Source organism: Sciurus vulgaris, assembly GCF_902686455.1.
Source record: "Sciurus vulgaris genome assembly, chromosome: 15".
Classification (NCBI taxonomy): domain Eukaryota; kingdom Metazoa; phylum Chordata; class Mammalia; order Rodentia; family Sciuridae; genus Sciurus; species Sciurus vulgaris.
The window spans coordinates 53,738,712-53,760,383 of record NC_136476.1 but is presented as its reverse complement, the minus strand read 5'-3'; the positions used below and the strand labels follow the sequence as shown (position 1 = coordinate 53,760,383).

General features: G+C 37.6%; 1 protein-coding gene across 4 annotated transcripts in view; it reads left to right on the top strand.

Moving 5' to 3' along the window:
* The window catches only part of RNF38 (ring finger protein 38), a 125,154-nt gene that overhangs the window by 48,477 nt on the left and 55,005 nt on the right, over positions 1–21,672 (top strand). For all 4 annotated transcript variants that reach the window (XM_079113536.1, XM_079113535.1, XM_079113534.1 and 1 more), the window contains exon 2: positions 8,738–8,808. In XM_079113536.1, the coding sequence (XP_078969662.1) occupies positions 8,738–8,808 (71 nt within the window). The remainder of the gene's footprint in view (positions 1–8,737; positions 8,809–21,672) is intronic.

Genomic DNA, 21,672 nt, shown 5'->3' with positions numbered 1-21,672 from the left:
GCTCTTTACATATTCTAGCTATTAATCCTTTGTCAGAAGAGTACCTAGCAAAGGTTTTCTCCCATTCTATGGGTTCTCTCTTCACATTCCTAATTGTTGCCTTTGCTGTGCAGAAGCATTTTAATTTGATGCTGTCTCATCTGTTAACTCTTGGCACTATTTCCTGAGCTTTAGGGATCCTATTGAGAAAGTTGTTACCTCTGCCTAAAAACTGGAGTGTTGGCCCTGTGTTTTCTTCTAGGAGTTGACTAGTCTCTGGCCTAATTCTAAGGTCTTTGATCCATTTCATTTCTTTTTCTTTTCCTTCCTTCCTACCTACCTACCTACCTACCTACCAGGGATTGAGCCCAGGGATGCTTTACCATCAAGCCATATCCCCAGCCCTTTTTAATATTATAGATAGGAGCTCACTGAGTTGCTTAGGGCCTTGCTAAGTTGCTGAGGCTGGGTTTGACCTTGAGATCCTCCTGCCTCAGCCTCCCGAGTTGCTGGGATTACAGGCATGTGCCACTGTGCCCAGCTTCTTTGATCTGTTTCGAGTTGATTTTTGTGCAGGGTGAGAGAAAAGGTCCTATTGTCCTATATGTGGATAACCAGTTGTCCCAGCATCATTTGTTAAAAAGGCTATCTTTTCTCCAGTGGGTTTTTGGCACCTTTATCAAGGATCAGGTGACTCTATGTATGTGGGTTTGACTCTGTGTCTTTTTCTTTACCATTGGTCTATGTGTCTGTTTTGATGCCAGTACCATGCAGTTTTTGTTACTATAGCTCTGTAGTATAATTTGAAGTCAGATATTATGCTGCCTCTAGCATTGCTTTTTTGGCCTAAAATTGCTTTGGCTCTTCTGGGTCTTTAATTTTTCCAAATGAATTTTAGGACTGTTTTCTAGTTCTGTGAAGAATGTGATTTGTATTGGTGGGGATTACATTGAATCTGTATATTGCTTTTAGTAGTATGGCCATTTTAACAAATATTCTATCTATCCATGAAACATGGGAGGTCTTTCCATCTTCAGAGGTCATCTTCAATTTCTTTCTTCAATGTTCTGTGGTTTTCATCATAGAGGTCTTTTACCTCCTTCGTTAGATTTATTCATAAGTCTTTTATTTATTCTTAAGGCTATTGTGAATGAAATTGTTTTCTGATTTCTTTCTCAGCAGATTCATTGTTGATATTGGGAAGGCTATTGGTTTTTGTATGTTGATTTCATAACCTGATACTTTGGATGTCTGCATTTATTTATTTATTAAAAATATTTTTTAAGGTACTGAAAAGTCTTACATTAAGAAAATTGCCTGGATAGTTGCATAATTTATTACCATGGAAACAACTCATGTCATGTACATTCATATCCCAAAGAACACAATTTGAGAAATTCTGTATTATACCTCTCCTTCCCTAGACGTTAACTAGATTTGAAACTGGAATCTAGTAGAATCTTCTTTTAGAAACTATTTCCACACTTTACATATAATTGTGACTTGAGAAATGTGACCTCAGTGATAAGTGTTAGACCTGATACAATCACTCTTTATAAAGCTATACTGTGTTGAATGCCTCCCTGAGTTGCTTAGGGCCTTTTGGGCCTTGCTATGTTGCTGAGGCTGGTTTTGAACTCACAATCTTCCTGCCTCAGCCTCCTGAACCACTGGGATTACAGGTATTGCCACCAAAGGGGCCACACCCAGCTAAAAGGATCATTCTTTTTTTTTAAATTTATTTTTTATTTTTACAGGTTGCATTTTGATTCATTGTACACAAATGGGGTACAGTTTTTCATTTCTCTGGTTGTACATGATGTGGAGTCACACCATTCATGTAATCATACATATACATGGGTAATGATGTTTGTCTCATTCCACCATCTTTCCTTCCTTGCACCTTCTCTCACCTCATTTCTCTCTATACTATCCAATGCTTCTCCATTCTTTCCTCTCCCCCCACCCCCAGTTAAGGATCATTCTTTTTTTTTTTTTTTTTTTGCGGTGCTGGGGATTTGAATCCAGGGCCTTGTGCTTGCGAGGCAAGCACTCTACCAACTGAGCTATATTCCCAGCCCCAAGGATCATTCTTGATACCACATGGAGAGTAGACCAGAGAGGAGATAGAACTTCACAAGTAAAGAGGCATTTGTCCAGGCATTTTTGATGTGGAGATGATGAGAAGTAATATTTCAGACATTTTTTAAAAGTAGAGCCACAAGAATTTGCCAGTTAGTTAAAAGTGGGATGTGACTGAAAGAGGAATTGAGGATGACACCAGGGTTTTGGTTAGAGCAGCTGGTGAATACTCCCGCCATTTACTAAAACTGGACAAGGGGTAGGTCTGGAATGGGAAAACCCAAGAGCTCAATTTTGAATTGTTATTTTTGAGATGCTGATTGAATATCTAAATGATGCTGTGTAGGTAGCAAGGCTTAGAAATCTGGGTTTCAGTAGTGGGGAGAGTCAAGGCTTGGAAGTATGTATTTTGGAGTCATCAGTTACGACTGTTTGGGGTCACTAAAGAATGATGTAGAAAGAAAAGAGAAATTTAAGAATTGATTTTTGGGATATTTCAGCTTTTAGGAATTGGAAGATGAGGAAAATCCAGCAAATTGGGCTGAGAAATTGTAGTCAGTGATAAAATGAGTTTCCCTGAGGCAAAATGAAGAAAGGTTTACCAAGGAGGAGAGCAGGATCAGTTGGATCAAATACTGCCAGTAGATCAAGAAAGATTTGACCTTAGGTGTTGTAGTGGGGGATTTTTTGTAAACATGACAAATTTTTCTACATGGCTACTTTGCTCCTGTGGACCAAAAACACTAGTGGGATATTTTGGGCAATTACTTTGAAATTTTTCCACCTCCCCATCACTGGTTCAATCTTGACTTCTTTGTGTTCCCTAGTTGTAAATGTTTGGTTCCATACCTTGATTTCAGTTCCACTGCTGTTTTCCCTGAATTTCACACATTTTTTTCTTACTCTTCACAGGATGTTTCTTGTCTGTTCCCTTTCAGCGCTTCTGATTAAGTCTGTTCCTTTGGTCTCAGCATCTTTTGCTAATGAAAAAAGTTTTTAAGCTGTGTGTGTGTGTGTGTGTGTGTGCATGCGCACACACGTCTGTCTTCAGCTACTTTGGCAATCATATGAATTCTATATTCACACACACAAACACATCCCCCTCACCCTCCAGTGCTGGTGATCAAACCTAGTGTCTCACACATCATAGGCAAGTGCTCCCACTGAATGACACCCCTACCTGGTAACTGTTCTTTTTTTTTTTAAACTAGGGTTTGAACCGAAAGGTTTTCTAACACTGAGGTACATCCCCAACCATTTGTATATTTGAATTTATTTATTTTAGATAGGGTTTTGATAAGTTGCTTAGCCTAGCCTCCCAAATAGCTGGAATTACAGGTGTGTACCATTAAGCCCTGTGTAGGAGAATATTGATAATTGCATGACATAAAATACATGGTCATTACAAAAGAAACCAATTCCTCTGCTCCTCATTGCCCCCTTAACTTGGCCAGGTTTTTGGAAACCGAAAGGGGGCATTGAAGGACATGGTGTGTTATTCTTTGCTTTAGGGATGATACCCTAGGCTGGCCTCCATATTGTGATCCTCCTGCCTTAGCCTCCTAAGTAATTGAGATTACAGGCATGGACCACCACACCTGGCCACAGGAATGAGTTCTTATACTCAGGGTAAAAGGTCAAAGAGCACTGCTTCTTTTTAAATGGGGTTGTACATTTTCTTGTTAAGTTTTAAGAATTCTTTGAATATTTTTAGGTATTTCTTCATTAGATATGTGTTTTGCAAATATTTTCTCTCAGCCTGTGGCTGTCTTTTCATTCTCTAAACAGTGTCTTTGAGGTACATATACACAGTTGCTGTTAATCACCCATAAAGAAGAACAAATTTATGGCATTTGCCTGTAAATGGGTGGAACTGGAGACTATTATGCTATCTGAAATAAATCAGTCCCAAAAAACCAAAAGCTGAATGTCTCTCTGATATTTGGATGCTGATTCACAATGGTGGGGGGTGGGGAGTGGATGTTCACTGAATTGGACAGGGGTCATGGGAATGGAAAAGACAATAGAATGAATTGGATGTACTTCCCTATGTTTATAACTCCACATCATGTACAACCACAAAAATAGGAAGTTATACTCCATGTATGTATGATGTGTCAAATACATTCTACTGTCATGTATAACCTAAAAGAATAAATTAAAAAATCCTCACTTAAAAAAAAATAGTGTTCCCTGGGTTCAATCCCCAGCACCGCACCCCCCCCCAAATAAAAGTGTCTTTCACAGAGCAGAAGTTTTAAATTTAGTGAAGTTCATCCTATCAGTTTTTTCTTTCCTGAATTGTGCTCTTGGTGGTGTATCTAAAAATTTATCTAACAGGGTCACCTGAATTTTAACCTGTATAATCTGGAAGTTTTATAGTTTTACATTTCACATTTAGGTCCATGGTCTACATTGAATTAGTTTTTGTGAGAAGGTATAGATAGGGTCATTGTCTAGGTTCATTTTTAATTTCCATGTGAGCCACCACACCCAGCTTTTTTGTTCATTTATTTTGCTGTACTGGGAATTGAATCCAGGATCTTGCTCATGCGAGGCAAGTGCTTTACCACTAAGTTACATCCCCAGTCCCTGTTCATTTATTTTTAATGCACTCTCACAGATGAGATTTTTAAGTTGCTAAATAATGTATTTAATCCTTCATGTTTCCAGCTGTCATGGAGGCTAAGGTTTTGATGATGGTCCTATATGATGTTCTTCCCTACACTCATTAGATTATATGAAGTGTTTACAGTTTCTATCTTTCTGTACCTTATCCAATAGAAACAAACCTGACATGGCAGATTAAATACATGGGTTTGTGTAGGATGAAATAATATTTTCTGTCATGGTCCCTCTTTGAAAGTATGTGCTTGTGATTATCAATTCTTAGGTTTATTTTAGCTCATCTAACTTCAGCCTTGTTCATAGGAGACTAGTTAAAGAAATGTAATTTAATAGAAATATATTTTTTCCTAACTCACCCTTGAAATTACATCTACCCTGTTTTTGAATACAAAGTTAATTTTGATTTGTCATTTTACTGTCCAAGATTTTAATGTTTGGTTGTCATTATTGTATATTTTTTATTCCAAATCATGGGTTTAAAAAATGTTAAATGACGTGAATTAGATTTAGTACCAGAAGGAATTCTATGGTTTATGTTATTCTTATCCATAATTGTAACTTTTTGGACTGCTATACCTCATTCTTCGCAGAATTGTCACCATGGCAAAAACTGTTAAGTTTATTGACAAGTTTATTTTTTATTTATTTTTTTGAAAAGTTTTTTTTGAGAGAAATAATAAATATTATGACATGATCAAACTTCTAAAGATCATTTTTGACTCTAATGCTTGATACTTAGGACTTTCCTTTTTCAGTGCTGGGAATTGAACCCAGGGCATTGTGCATGCTAGACAAGTGCTCTGTTTCTGGGTTACACCCTCAGCTCCTTATTTTTTCTTTTATTGGCTCAGTTGTTTTGCTTGGGTAAATAAACATGAATAGATTATGGTGACCCACTATATTACATGTTTCATTATGCTGCTTACTTGTAGTTTTATTTATTTTTAATCCTTGTGTTTATGAGTAAGATTGTTTTCTTGTTTTAGTGCTCTCATATTTATAATCAATGCCATATAAAATGAGTTGGTAATGATAATTTATATTGGGTAGATGAGTAGATGAGTAAGTAAATAATGTTCTCTGCTTTGCTAATTTGAATTCTCTCTCTAGTATTTTGAATTGTAAGAATGGTATATTTCTCTTTTTTTTTTAATGAATGCACAAAAAGAATGTATGACAAATCTACATTTAACAAGTTTAAAAGTGCTATTTCAGTGGGTGTAAAATAAAGTTTTTCCTTTTTTTTTTTGGTACCAGGGATTGAACCCAGCTGTGCTTAACCACTGAGCCACATCCTCAGCCCTTTTTATATTTTGTTTAGAGACAGGGTCTCACTGAGTTGCTTAGGGCCTCACTGAGTTGCTAAGGCTGGCTTTGAACTCACAATCCTTCTGCCTCAGTTTCCTGAGCTGCTGGGATTACAGGTGTGCACCATCATGCCCAGCAAAATAAAGAGTTTTTAAAGGACCATGTCAGAATTTAGTTGACAGCCTTCTTTTTCAATGTCATGTGAAATAACTGGGCATATGAATTAATGGCATTCTAAATTTTATAAACTATGGTATCTCTAAGTGTAACATCCAGAGGGGTAATGGTGAGATATCTTCTTAGAATCAACTGAATGTTCTTCCATTCATACTGATAAAACCAGCATGGGTCTCTCTTGGTACCAGTTTATTCAGAAATATGTAAGACAAACCACAACTTGTCAGTAATGCAGTGAGTTCATACTTCATACAGCAGTGCTCTTCTGACAGTTTAGGGTCAAAGAGATGACATTCATATTGGGTGAGCCCAGAGCTCCCTAATTCTCAAGGGAGAAGATATCTCTTGCAAAAACTTCATAAGCATAGTTTCCAGGGTCCTCTGCAAGGTGAGGATCAGAAGGGACATGCCCAATTACAAACCACCACTCGTAGGAAAGCTCAGAAACATGGCTTTCTTCTAGGTATTTATCATGTTTCTCATTTAGACCCAGTCTGCCTGTTGGGTAATGTAATTTCTTTCATAAGCATTGTTGCCAGGTAATGTAGTTGGCATGCTCTATTAATTAGGTTAATGGGGCATTACCTGAAAGTCAGATTTTCATACATAAATGTTGTCATCAGGGCATCCAGTTGTGGTTCAGGTCCTTAGTGTCCCGAACAAAGAATTGAGCAAGACATGCACAAGTAACAGGCAAAACACAGATTTATTGAAGGGATGGTAGAAGTAGCAACTCCATAAGGTAGAGTAGAGTGGACTGAGCAAGAGAGAGGCTCAAAGCCCCATGTCTGTTACCGAGAGCCGCTGCTGTTTGCCGATGGGCTGCTTTAAGCGGCTCTGGTTAGGGAGCAAAACCGCAGCCCCAGGGCTGCTTCAAGCGGCTCTGGTTATGGAGGAAAACCGCAGCTTTTTTCCCTTTTCGCTTACCTAAAACCGCCGCTTCTCATGCTTACTGCCCGACCAGCGGGACAGAGGACACATACTTCAAAAGTTCATCAACCAGCTTCCCCCCTTTTTTTTTTTTGTATTTTTTTTTAATTGTAAACAATTTACATAGAGTAATGTTGTTTGATTCATTCTGTTATTTTTTTTCCCTCCCCCCACCCCTCCCACCAGCTTCCCCTTTATTCAAATAACACCCTCAATATATAAGCAGTCTCATGCATAAGCAATTGTAACCAGATATGTCCATCCAATCCTGTTAAAGGTCAAGCAGTCACTCGCTCGAGCATACACGTAAAGTATATCTGTCCATGTGCTAGGCAGCTGAACTGATTATAATACAGCCAGTTGTAAAAGCGTTCTGCCTTTCTCCATTCATAATCAGAACGCTGTTTGCTCTCTGCCAGTCGCCATCTTCAGTTGCATGTGGTGTAACCCTGGGCCCTGGGTTCCGCCCACCACAGTCTGTAAATAATTATCTTTATTTGCTGAACTGTGAGGCATTCTCTTCCCTATATAGACCTGATTAAAGATCTTACCCCATATGCCCCCATTGGTTACCTTATGATACCCGATTAGAATATTGTCCAGTTTCCCCCCATTGGTTACTTTAGAAAACATAATTAGAATACTGCCCATTTTATTGCCCTGCTCATTTTAAAATACTGAACCTGTGGCATGAGTTGTCATGTTAATGGGACTTATAACAGGGACATGACTTGTGTCCCTGTCTTGTCCTCCAGTGGCATCCTTCTTAGACCCTACCTCTGCCATCTTGGTGTCCCTAAACTACTTAAAATAAGGACAAAAAGTTTTGTTCATCTTTGATCTGGAGTCATGTGTGCTAATTTTTCATTTATGGTTGTGTTCATGTTTAGCATCTTCTTTGAGCAGATTTTTTCTTGATGCAAGACTTCAAAAAGAACTCCTACATTTTGTTCTAAAACTTGTTTCTTTTTTTTTTTTTTTAACATAGAGCTTTGAGCCACCATTTTTTTTTAACATGGTGAAAGATAGGAATCAATTTTTTTAAAAAAATGGATATGTTGGCCTAGTCATTTATTTAATAATGATTTATTTTCCTATTGGTTACAAATATTACTATTGTCATAGAGCAGTTATTAGGAGATAGTTCTTCAATTTAGCAAATGGTTGGGTTTATTAAGCATATGTACGTTTAAAATAGTAAAAACATTTCTGTAGATTATGCTTTTATATGCTGAGTATTTATAGGGTTAATTTTCCCCTCAAAGTATGTATAGTCTAAAAAGGAATATAAATATTTTCTTCACTAATAGAAGTTTACCTTATTGAAGGCTGTGTGGTTAAGTGGCCTTACTTTGAAAATAGACCACTTGGGATAGTAAAGAGTGGTGAATTAGGGGTTTGAATAACAGGATTTTAGTTTAAGATCTGCCACTTCACTTTCTGCTATTTTGTGAGAATCAGACTCTCTTGTTTTCTTCTGTTAAAATGCATGAATGATAATCCCTACCCTGCCAATTTATAAATGTTGTTCAGGATTAGATGGGTTAATGGATATATAAGCACTTTTAATTGGTAAAGCACTTCAAATATAAGCAATTTTTGCATGTTAACCTTTCCTCCCTTTTTCTTGTAGGTAGTGTTGGTGCTTCTTTTCAGTGCCAGTCCATCCATCACGACCACATTTGTCATGATGACAGTGACAAGGTGAGGTCCGTGTTGATGTCTACCATGATGAAAATGCATGCTGCCTTTATATTACTGGGTTCACTTGCATAACTCTGGACCTAGAACCTAGACAGTGACTTGGTGGGCACAGTGTTGAGATGCAGAGGGTCTCTCGCTGGTTTGTGTAACCTGAGAATAGTTCCTCAATAGGAGGTGGGCTGGACTCTTACTTAGAAGTAACTCCATTTTCCTATTTTTGTCTTTGTCTTCCTCTTTGTCTGTACAGCCTAGATAGATCATCTTAATATATGAACATGTATTCCCAAACTAGTAGCTATCTTAGCAACTTGTGTTTATTTCTAATTGGAATTATCTTGGAAATTCCAGATGATTCACTTTTGGAGTTGATTAATTATGTTAAATTATGTTTTCTTATATTTCTTTGGTTCCAAAGTCCAAATTAAGTCTTGAGGATTGAGAATGGAACCTGTGTGATTTGTGCTTTGGACTTTTTTTTTTTTTAAATCATATCCAAACTATTGGTGATTTTGTTTCATTGTGTTGTTTTTTTTTTGTTTCTGTTCTTTTTATCTCAAAATAAACCTGGTCTTGGGAACTACTGATCAGCAACCCTGATGGCCCACTCCTTGCAGTAGATGTTTCTGTGGGCTGGATATTTGGAACATTTACTACTGATCTTGAATGGCTTAACATTTAGTCTTTTCCAGCATCATTTCCAGAGTCTTTCCTCCCATGTTCTTGTCTTCTGTGCAGGAATATATTACTCCATATTACCCCATTCATAGTTTCTAGTGCAAACCAGTCCAAGACACCCCCCCAACCCCCACCCCCATTGTTTTGATCCTCCTCCCTTGTCCTGTTGGAGCTAGAAAGTTGGTCCATCATTGGGATTGTCCAGATAACTGTTTTGTGTGTTGGAGTCACTGTCTTTATAAGCTTTGCTCAGACTGATTTCACTGTTTACAAAGGAAGTGGTATGCTCATGGCATTCCAGAGCATTCCTTTCTTTTGTTATTAGAGCAATCCAGGGGCATTGATTTCACTTTTAACTTCTTTCAGAGGCAAGCTACTGAAACTTCCAATTATATAATTGGCTCCATAAAATGTAGTATGTACACCACAGAGTTAAGAAATGAACATTTATAATTAAATAGCTGGGTGCCCTGGCAGAATGTCTGTGATCCTAGTAAATTAAGAGGTGGTGGCTCAGGAGGCTGAGGCAGGAGTCAGCCTCAGCAACTTAGTGAGACTCTGTCTCAAAATAAAACATAAAAAGGGCTGGGCATGTGCTCAATAGTTGAGCACCCCTGGTTTCAATCCCTGGTAGGGGGGGAAAAAAAAAAAAAAGGCTGAGGCAGGAGGATTGTCAGCAAGGATAAGCCTCCAAGTAATTTAGTGAAACCTCAGCAACTTAGTGACCCTGTCTCAAAAAAATTTAAAAAGGTCTGCAGATATAGCCCAGTGCTAAAGTGCCACTGGGTTCAATCCTCAATCCCCCCCCCCCCCCCAAAAAGAAAAGATAAAATTAAGAGTGATAATAGAGGGTAAAGGTAAAATCTTTAATCTAAAATTAAATCTTTTAATCTATTAACTTTACGTTAATAATATTACATATGATTGCATTTCATAATTGTAAAAATGTTTTGGGGTTAAAAAACATGAATAGAATAGAAGAAAACCTCCAGATTTTAGAGTCTAAGGATGACATCCTCCTGTGCCCCCCTACCCCCAGTACTGGGAATTGAGCCCAAGGACACTCCTAACCCCTGAGCCACATCATCAACCCTCCCACCCTCTTTTTAAAAATTTGGATATGGAGTCTCACTAAATTGCCTTGAACTATTGGCTGACCTTGAACTGCAGTGCTCCTGTCTCAGCCTCCTGAGTCACTGGGATTACAAGCATGTTCCACCCTGTCCAGTGGGGGATGAGATCTCTCTCTTTATCTCTGCCAGGCTTTCCCCATCTCCTTCAAATGGTTGTTCTCCTATTTTCTCCATCTTTACATTGCTGATTTTGTGCTATTGAGATTTTTCCAGAAATACATGGGGGAGGGGAAAGAGAAGTTTACGAGAAATCATTACTTGATAAGCAGACCCAAGAACCATCAGAGATTGCTCTCCCTTCTTGCCTGCTTGATCTGTGTGTTCTATGGTTGTTTTCCAGAACAAAATTAAGAGAATGGATAAAGGTCTTCTGACTATGTATTTTATAATTTATTTTTCACCTTTGCAAACAATATTTTGTGAACAGAATATATTTATAAAACACAAATACTCAAATATGCCAACATGCTTGACTTTTAATTCTCTAAAGTGGATAACTTAGGTCTCATAGATCTGAGACCATGTTGAAGCTCAGTAAGGAAGTATGCTTTAATTAGACAACTGTTTTTGTGAAGTGTGTTTTGTGAACTGTGTTTGTGAAGTGAAAGCAATATGGAAAGAGTTATATGGAGTTCAGAGATATAAGTTTTAATCCTAGCTCTGCCAACTTCTAAACTATGTAATTTATGCTTAGATTTTAAATTAAAACACTAAAATTAACCAGTTCATTAAAACCATAAGCTATCCAACTGGGCATGGTGGCACATACGTGTGATCTCAGGCCTGGGGAGGCTGAGGCAGGAGGATTGCAAAATCAAAGCCAGCCTCCGCAACTTAACACAAAGAAAAAAATAAAAAGGATTGGTGATGTGACTCAGAGGTTAAGTAACTCTAAATTCAATCCCTGGCACCCGCCCCCCCCATCAAAAAAAAAATTAAACAAAAACTATCTGATGGTTCAGGTCACAGAATTTTTTAATTTGCATATTCCATCGTAGCTACCCAGGTATTTTTAATTTTTCACCATATTACATCTTTTGAAAAAGTTATGTTTCAGTTTCTGCCTTTCAAGTTGTGTCACTCTTACATTTAAAAATGTTACTAGTCTAACATGCTAACAAACAGGTCTGCAATCAAATGTGACTTCTAATATAAGATGTGTGACAGTTTAGCAGAAGCCAGAGGTCTTTTTCTGTCCTGATAATTTGTGTGTTTGCGTGTGTGTATGTGTGTATGTGTGTATGACTGGGGTGGGGACAGGAAGAGCGGTGATGCAGATATTAGGGGATGTTGTGCCTGAAGAGGAATAGTAGATTTATGGCATACGAGTCTTGTTTCTTCCTCTCAATCCCCCTGGCAGATAACAATCATTGATAACTATATTCTATCCTGCTATTTGACACAGCCTCAGAACCCTCTTTAATATTGTTTCAAGGTAGTCATGACCAATAGGTTAGTATGTGAAAAAAACCTATTTGTTATCCTTGGATTAGATGGTCTTAAGTTTATTCCAGTTCTACCATTCTGTAATTGTAAATTGGGGGGATATTGAACTTCTGATAACAGTTGGACTATAGGGCCTCTAACAGCCCAAAAAAGTACTTGAAAAGGAACAAGTTAAACCCGCAGAAAATTGTTTAATAGAAAGTTTCTTAGGGACATGTGTTTGAGTGCATTGATTATATCTTGGTAAAGAAAGTTCCACTAGCTTAAGATAGGAAGTAGATTTTAAAAAACTGAACAGTCTTTATCTATTTAAAATGTGCTAGGAGTAGGGCAGATCAAAGAACTATTTTATTCATGTTATTAGATAAATAATTAAAGTATTAAAAATTAAAGTTCACCACAGGTTTAGTATACCTTATCTTAAATGATTAGAATCAGAAGTGTTTTGGATTTCAGAGTTTTTCAGATTTTGAAATGTTGGCATAGATACTCTGAGTCTCCCACCACTTCAAATTTTGGGGATTTAGATTAGGGATGCTCAACCTGTACAATAAAAATAGTACGCGCGGGGCTGGGATTGTGGCTCCGTGGTAGAGCACTTGCCTAGCATGTGTGGGGCACTGGGTTCAGTCCTCAGCACTACATAAAAAAGTAAACAAAAAAATAAATAGTATGCACGATTCCCTACTATCACCCCTGGTACTGGGGATTGACTGCAGGGGCACTTTACCACTGAGGGTCTCTTATTTGCTGAAGCTGAGATCCTTGTGCCTCAGCCTCACAAATCACCAGGACTATTAGGTGTGTGCTATTGTACCCAGCTAATATATATAAATCAAAAGAAGAAAAATGAGGAACTGAAAACTTTATTAATGGAAAATTCAGCAAGGGGTTTAGAAGCCTTTAGAATATGAGTAAAAATAAACACAGTAATACGGCAAAATTAATCCATTACAGAAGAGGTGAATGTATCAAGGTTGTCAATTAAATGATAGATTGGGTTAAAAAGCAAAATTTCACCTTATGTTTTATATGAGATATACTTGAAATGACAGAAAAATGAAGAAATAAAGATAGTATCAAGCATTATACATCAGGTAGAAGTGACATTTTTAATAGAATTCAAAGCATATATTATTAATCTGGATGAGAGGCAGAAGGCATAATGAATAGTGAATATAGAACCAACACATCTTTGACATCATGATATACATTTTTGGGATTTTGTTCATGGTTACTGGCTCATATACTTTCGAAAACTTTAAACCAGATGTGGTGGTGTGCACCTGTGATCTCATCTACTTGGGAGGCTAAGGCAGGATTGCAAGTTCAAGGCCAGTCTCAGCAACTTAGTGAGACTTTGTCTCAAATTAAAAACAACAACAAAAAGAACTGGGAATGTAGCTCAGTGGTAGAACATGCCTGTGTTTAATCCCCACTACAAAAACAAAAATCCCCATCTCACCTTACAAGGCTGTCATAGAGACTGACTTTGCTCCTGCCTTGGAGCTGCCATAAATAATTTCTTTGACCTACCTTGTCTGATAGTAGATGATAGAATCCCCTTTCAGAGGGATTCTGCCCCATACCCACAAAAAAGGAATGCTAAAGAATCTAGACAGACAGACTTTGCTGGGTTTCCTCATCCATTTTAGTATCATTAGGTCCTACACTTTTTGTCTAGTCACATTACCAGGGGCTGGGGATATAGCTGAGCAGTACAACACTTAGCATGCTCTAGACCCTGGGCTCTATCCCCAGCATGGCATAGAGGGAGAGAGGGAAGGAGAGAAAAAGACATGGTTATCCATTCTTTAATCATGCCTGGGCAGTGAAGTTTCCAGAAAACCCTTAAAGGATGGAGTTCAGAGAGCTTCCTGATAGCTGAACACATGGACATTCTTGGAGGGTGGTGCATCTGGAGAGAGCATTATAGTTCTGTGCTCCTTTTCTTTGTAACGTTCTTTATAATAAACAGGTAAGCAGGTGTTTCCCTGAGTTCTTTGAGACACTTAAGCAAATTAATCAAATCTGAGGAGGTCATTACGGGAACCTCAGTTTATATCTGATTGTTCAGAAGTACAGGTCACAAACAGGGGCTTGTGATTGGCATCTAAAGTGGAAGGGTGACTGAGTCCCTCAACCTGTGGGATCTGAAGCTATCTCCAGGTAAATAATATTAGAGTTGCTGCTGCAACATTGCTTGTTGGTGGGGAGAAATCCCCATGTTTTGAAGTCTTCTATGTTGACTGTGAGAGCATAAGAAAAAAATTCATATTGTTTGTGCTAAACACCCCAAATATTTTAAAAATATTTATTTTTATAGACATGGTGCCTTTATTTTTATGTGGTGCTAAGGATAGAACCCAGGGCCTTACATACGTCAGGCAAGTGCTCTACCACTGAGCTACAACCCGAGCCTGACTAAACATCCCAAATATTTAAACCAAAAATCATTAGAAATGTGTGAAGAAATTGATAGAATCACAGCTGTAGAAAGGATGGAGATCCTTGGAAGAAGAAACATCATTTAAGAAGTTAGTGTGCTGCTCTGTATAACAAATTACCATGAATTCAGCTGCTTACAACACACATTTATTGTCTCACAGTTTCTGTGGGTCTGGAGTCCAGGCATAGCTGAACTGGGTCTAGATCCTCTGCTTGGGGTCTCACAGGCTACAATCAAGGAGTTGGCTGAACTGCATTCTCATCTGGAATCTTGACTCTGGAAGAATCGATTCCTCCAAGAGGATTCATGTTCAAGCATTTATGTTGTTGGCAGAATTCATTTCCTCATGACTGCAGGACTGAGGGCCCTGGCATCTTACTGGCCTCCAGACAACTACAGGTTCTAGAGACTGCCCACAGTTCTGTGGTAATCTTCTTGGTAATCAGTTCACAACATAGCTGTTTCCTTCTTTTATACCAGTAGGAGAATCTCTCTAGTCAGCTGAAATGGAGTCTTGTATATGGAAACATAATTGCAGGAAAGATATCCTACCACTCTTGTCATATTCCTCTGGTTAGAAGTAAGTCTGAGGGCTGGGGAGACAGCTCAGTTGGTAAAGTGCTTGCCTTAAAAGCACAGGGCTCTGGGTTGGATCCCCAGCACTGCAAAAAAAAAAAAAAAAAGAAGAAGTAAGTCTGAGGTTTCACCTGAATTCAGTGGGAGGAGATTACACAGGGGCATTGACTCATTGATTACCTGAGAGTGTGTCCATCATGGTATTTAAAAAATTAGCATAAGGAGAATGTGGCACACACTTCTATAATCCCAGTACTCAGGAGGTTGAGGTAGGAGGATTGCAGTACAAAAACCAATCAACCAACCAAACAAACAAACAAACAAAAGAATTTGAATAGAAAGCTGATTTATTAGTTCCTATAATATCAGAAAACATTCTTTAAATATTTTAGTAATAGCTTTATTGAGGTATAATCCATATACAGATAATTCATCCTTTTGGTGTATATATCAGTGTTTTTTGGTATTTTTCAAAGAATTGTACAATTATCCCCACCATCTGATTTTAGAACATTTTCACCCCCCCCTAAAAAAAAAAAAAACCCATACTCAAAAATGAGTCACTTTCCATCATTCTTTCCTTACCTCCTGGCAACCTCTGATCTTTCTGTCTATAAAAATTTGCCTGTTCTGCATATTTCATATAAATGGAATCATAAAATATGTAACATCCTATTGTGTTTGGCTTCCCTTACTTAGCATGATCATTTCAAGGTTCATGCTATAGTAAGAATCAGTACTTCATTCTATTTTACGAGTGAATAATATTTGAATGTATGGATATAACACATTTTCCATACAACCAGTTGATGAATGTTTAGGTTGTTTTCATTCTGTGGTTACTATGAATAATGTTGCTACAAATGTTTGCATGTAAGTATGTTTTTGTTTACTTGGCCACATGGTAGGTTTTTGTTTAACATTTTGAAGAATCAACAAACCATTTTTCAAAATAATTGCACCTTTTTTTGTATTCCCACCAGCAATGTATTAGCATTCACATTTCTCTCTATCCTTACCAATGTGTTTAGATTGTGTATTTTAGATTATAGCCATTTTAGTTAATGTGAAGTGGCATCTCATTGTAGTTGTATTACATTTCTATAATGATTAATGATGCCAGTATGCTTTTATATGCTTATTGACCATTTCTAAATCATCTTTGGCAAAATGACCTAATTTTTATTCATGGTCTTTATGGATTTCTCTGCATAATTATATGAAAAGTCAATTTAAGGACCTCTTATTGGTTTGCTCCTTGTGCTTAAAAACAAAAACAAAATGCAACAATTTTCACCCATGTCCTCATTTATATAATTACATGTGTCGGTATGGAAAATGGGGAAATAGATAACTGGATAACTGTTTTGTTTTTTTGGTGCTGGGGATTGAACCCAGGGCCTTGTGCGTGCAAGGCAAGCACTCTACCAATTAAGCTATATCCCCAGCCCACAACTGTTTTTTTTTTCTTTCCCTTTTCCTCCTTCCCTTCCTTTCTTTCTTTCCCTCCCTCCCTCCCTCCCTCCCTCTCTCCCTCTCTTCCTTCCCTCCCTCCCTCCCTCCCTTCCTTCCTTCCCTCCCTCCCTCCCTTCCTTCCTTCCCTTCCAATACTGTGGATTGAATCCAAGGGTGCTTTATCACTGAGCTACATCCCCAGCCCTTTTATAAATTTTAAATTTTGAGACAGGGTCTTGCTAAGTCGAGTAAGGCCTCTCTAATTTACTGAGGCTGGCCTTAAACTTGTGTTCCTCCTGCCTCAGCCTCCCGAGTTGATGGAATTACAGACTTGTGCCATTGTGCCCAGGCCAATAGATAAAAATTCTATTGAATATTGAGCATTTCCCCTCAATATTATCTCCGCTTTCACTGCATAGTTAAAATCAAACTAAATTGTTCTTATTTTCTAATAGTGTATAATGAATTACCCTAAAACTCATTGGTGCAAAGCAACAGTACTTTTAGTATCTTTCATGGTTTCAGGATTTCCTGTATTTAGTTAGGTGGCTCTTGATTGGAGTATGGCATGCAATCGAAGTCAAATGGTGACTGAGGGGGCTGGGGAGATAGCTCAGTCAGTAAAGTGCTTGCCTCGCAAACACAAGGCCCTGGGTTCGATCCCCAGCACCACAAAAAAAAAAAAAAAAAAAGACTTGAGTCATCTTGAAGACCTCCTCAGTCTTGTGTCTGATGGTTGTCAGCTGGGACTTCCCTGAGGCTCTTAGCCTAATCACTTACATGTATGCTGGGCTTCCTCAAAGCTGGGCAGCTTGATTCCAAGAATGAGGGTCTCACGAAGACCAGGCAGATGCTGTATGGCCTTTTATGACCTAGCTTTAAAATCACAAATCATCACTTCTAACATAGTCACAGACCTGCCCAAATTCAGAGGAGAAAACATCAGTCATAAAACTGGGGAGGAATGTCAAAGTAACTTTTTTTTTTTTTTTTTTAATATTTTGATTTTTTTTAGTTGTAGGTGGACACAAGATCTTTATTTTAGTTTACTTTTTACATAGTGCTGAGGATTGAACCCAGTGCCTCACTCATGGTAGGTGAGTGCTCTACCACTGAGCCACAACCCCAGCCTGTCAATGTAACATTTTAAGAAGAGAATTTAAGATATAAAAACTTGCTATGGCCCTGTTTGAAAATACAATCTGCACACTAAATATATATATGAAACTTCAGTTAAAATGGCTACATAATGTTCCATTAGAAGAACACATAGTAATTTAACAAGTCTTTAATTGTGAAATTGGCAGGTCATTTTAAAGATACTATTACGCATTTGTTCATCAAATATTTACTATGTGTCAGGCACTGTTGCATCACCATGGTACAGTGGGGAAAAAACTGACAAGGTTCTTGGGTGTTTATTTTTTGTGGCAGGAGCAGAAAATAAACTGAATTGGTAAACCAGTAAATAATCAGATACTCTTAAATGCTATATAAATAATTGGGCAGTTAGCTATTCTAGATTAAGTGCTGGGGAAGGCCTTTAAGAAGATGACACTTAGGCTAAGATCTGAATAATAAGAGGAAACAAGTCATGTGAAAATCAGGATCATGAACAAACATTCCAGGGAGAGGATATAGGTGGTGAAAAAACCCAAAGACTGAAAACATGGGGGAAACAAAAACAAGGCCGATGTGTGTAAGCAAGGTAGATGGGGTGGGAATGGTATGAGATTTGAGGTTGGAGAGGTAGGCAGGAACCAGATCATATAAATCTTTGTAAACCAAGGGAAAGGAGTTTAGATTGTATTATTTCTTTTATGGGAAGCCATTGAAGGGTGGTGGTTGTTTTTGGTTCCCTCCCCACCCCAACTCCATCAAAGCAGACTTCACTGTGCTATGGGCCACAGGGTGCTGGCCACGCCCCGCCTGGTACTTGGGTTACCCCTGTCCTCCACCCCTTGCTGGCCACCCATCGCCTCCCATCCCCCAGTCTCCAGCTCCCTTGTACTGGCAGCACAGGACAGTTAAGTAGTATTAAGTATAGTCACATTAGTGTGCAATCCCAAGCTCTTTTCATCTGGTACATCTGAAACTTGGTGTATTCTTTTTAAATAACTCTTTGATCTCTCTCCATAGCCCCTGGCAATCCCCATTCTTTCTGTGAATTTGACTACTATGACTACTCTAGGTTTCTTATACAAGTTAAAGTATACACTATTTGTCTTTTGTGACTGGCTTATTTCACTTAGCATGATGTCCTCAAGATTTATTCATCTTCTTTTTAAGGCTGAATAATATTCCATTGTTTGATATATCACATTTTGCTTATCCATTCATCCATAGTTGGGCACTGAACTGTCTCCACTTTTTTTCTTAAATCTCTGCAGTACTAGGGATTGAATCCAGAGCCTAACACACGTTAGGCAAGTGCTCTACCACTGAGCTACATCCCCAGCCCTTTTTATTTTTGAGATAGCCTGGGCCCCAGGCTGACCTTGAATTTTTTTTTTTCTTTTTTTCTTTCCTGATCTCAAATTTGCATTCTTCCTGCCTTAGCCTCCTGAGTAGATGGAATTAAAGGCATGCACCATCACTACCAATTCTTGTGAAAAATGCTGCTATGAACACTGGTATACAAATACCTCAGGACATTTGCTGTCAGTTCTTTTGGGTATATACTCAGCAGTGGAATGGAATTGTGAATCAGACAGTAATTCCATTTTTAATGTTTTGAGGAGATGTCTTACTCTTTTCCATAGTAGCTACACCATTTTACATTTCTACCAACAGTGTAAGAAGATTTTGATTTCTCCACATTCTTTCCATACTCATTACTTTGCTTTTTCCCTTGTGATTGAAATGAAAGGATTGTGCATCCTTTCATTTGCTTGTTGGTTGTTGGCCGTTTGTTATATGCATCTTCTTTGGAGAAATGTCTGTTCAAGTTTTTTGCCAGGCCCCCCCCCCCCATTCATTTGTAGGAGTTTTTTTGGTATTCTGATTTTAATCCCTTATTAAACATGGTATTTTCACCCATTTCATAGATTACTTTTTCTTTTGTTGATTGTGTGCTTTGATACAAAGGCATGTTTCATTTTTATCTAAATTTTCTTTTGTCGCCTGTGCTTTTGGTGTCATATGCATGAATTCATTGCCAAATTCAGTAACATAAAGCTTTATGCCCTTGGTTTTTTCTAAAAGATCTATCATTTCAGCTCTCAGTTTAGGTCTTTGTCCCATTTTGATTAAATTTTTGTATGTGGTTAGAAGTAAGTATCCAACTTCACTCTTTTGCATGTGGATAGTTAGTTTTCCTAGGTGTTGAAAAGTTGTCCTGTCTTCATTGAATGGTCTTGGCATCTTTGTTGAAAATCATTTGACATCTGCAACTTTATTTCTGAGCTGCCTATATTCTATTCCATTGGTGTTTACCTGTCTTTATGCATGTACCACACCATTTTGAGTATTGTAGCTTTGTAACGAACTTTTGTAGGTTATTTCTTAAGTCTGTGTTATTACTTTAGAATTACTGAGTCCAAGAATATGGGCAGTTTTTAGTCATTGTCCCTTTATAAATTTTTTTCACAAATTCATGTGCATCTGTTTCTGCTTCTGCCTAAACTATGAGAATGTCTCATTTTCTTTTGACATCATTGAATATCACACATATTGTCATTTACTATGTAAATACGATCGATAAGTGGCATCTGTTTTAATATTAAACTAATACTATAACTACTAATACTTATTAATATAATTACTTGAGGTTTTATAGATTTCATGTTCATTAGTCATTTGTATTGTTTTTCTTTTGAATTGTGTCTTTTTGCACATATTTTCTCTTCTATGGGGATATTGCTTTTTGTCATCACTTTATGGGGACATTAATCATCTGGCATACTTGCAAAAATTTTTCCATTTTTGCCTTTTATTTAAAAAAATTTTTTTAGTTGTAGATGAACACAGTACCTCCAATTTATTTATTATTTATTTCTGTGTGGTGCTGAGGATCAAACCCAGTGCCTCATGCATGCTAGGCAAGTGCTCAGGATCAAACCCAATGCCTCATGCATGTTAGGCAAGTATTCAGCCACTGAGCTAACCCCAGTGCCCCATTTTGCCTTTTTATTTTAAGTGATTTTTATCCTATTCAAAGAAATTCTCCATTTAAAGATATTAAAGTGTTTTGGAGGACCAAATCTATTGACATATTCCTTTAAAATATGCTTTGTTATTTTTATGTTTAGGAAATCTGTCTCCATTCAGATATTGTGTTTTCTTAGTTTTATTAACTTTTTATCTTTTCTGATCTGATATTTATTTAGTACATAGTATTATGTGTTTCTAAATAGATTCCCATCTTTATTGTGATATATCTTGCATAATTAGAAATATGATGTAATAATAGATATTTTGAGATTATAGCTGACATTTTGGTGATCTTTAAAATGTCATTTCCTATTAATTTTATTTTGTTTTTATTTATGAGATACTTGTAACAAATAAGCAGGGGAGCAATACATAAACTTCTTGTGGGAGCTTAAATGATATACTTACTCCCTAAGGAGTTGTGTTACTTTAAGGGTTTTTATTTAAGGTTATGGTTTCTGTTTTGTGATGCAGAGTAGAGTTCTGCTCAGGCAACAGATTTCCTTTTTTATCTGAGATACGAAGTCTGGAAAGGCCTGTGGCATCAGGAGGAAGGCTCAAGGTTTGTGGAGAGGTACCACATATTAGAAATGTCTGTGCAAAACCGTAGGTTAGGCAGGGTCCTATATTTCATGAACAGAAGATGCTAGAATTCTACAGCAGTGTAAGTCATCCTGAGCAAGTGATTAACTCCCCAGGTAAATGAGATACATTAGGATTCTCTAGAGGAAATGCTGCTCCTCATCAAACATAGTGAAAGTAACCAGATGTACACATGGTCTAGTCCAATGAGAGAGCATTCTGTTTCTTGCATCTTAAACTTTCATATTCTCTCATGCCCATAAATTTTGTTTTAGCAACTGCTTTTCCATTGTTTTCCCTAAGTGGAGGAACTAATTGTCTGTGCTTCTGTTTCTTAAGCAGTGCTTGTTACCATCCTTTTTTTTTTTTTTTTTTTTTTTAAGCATATACACAAGT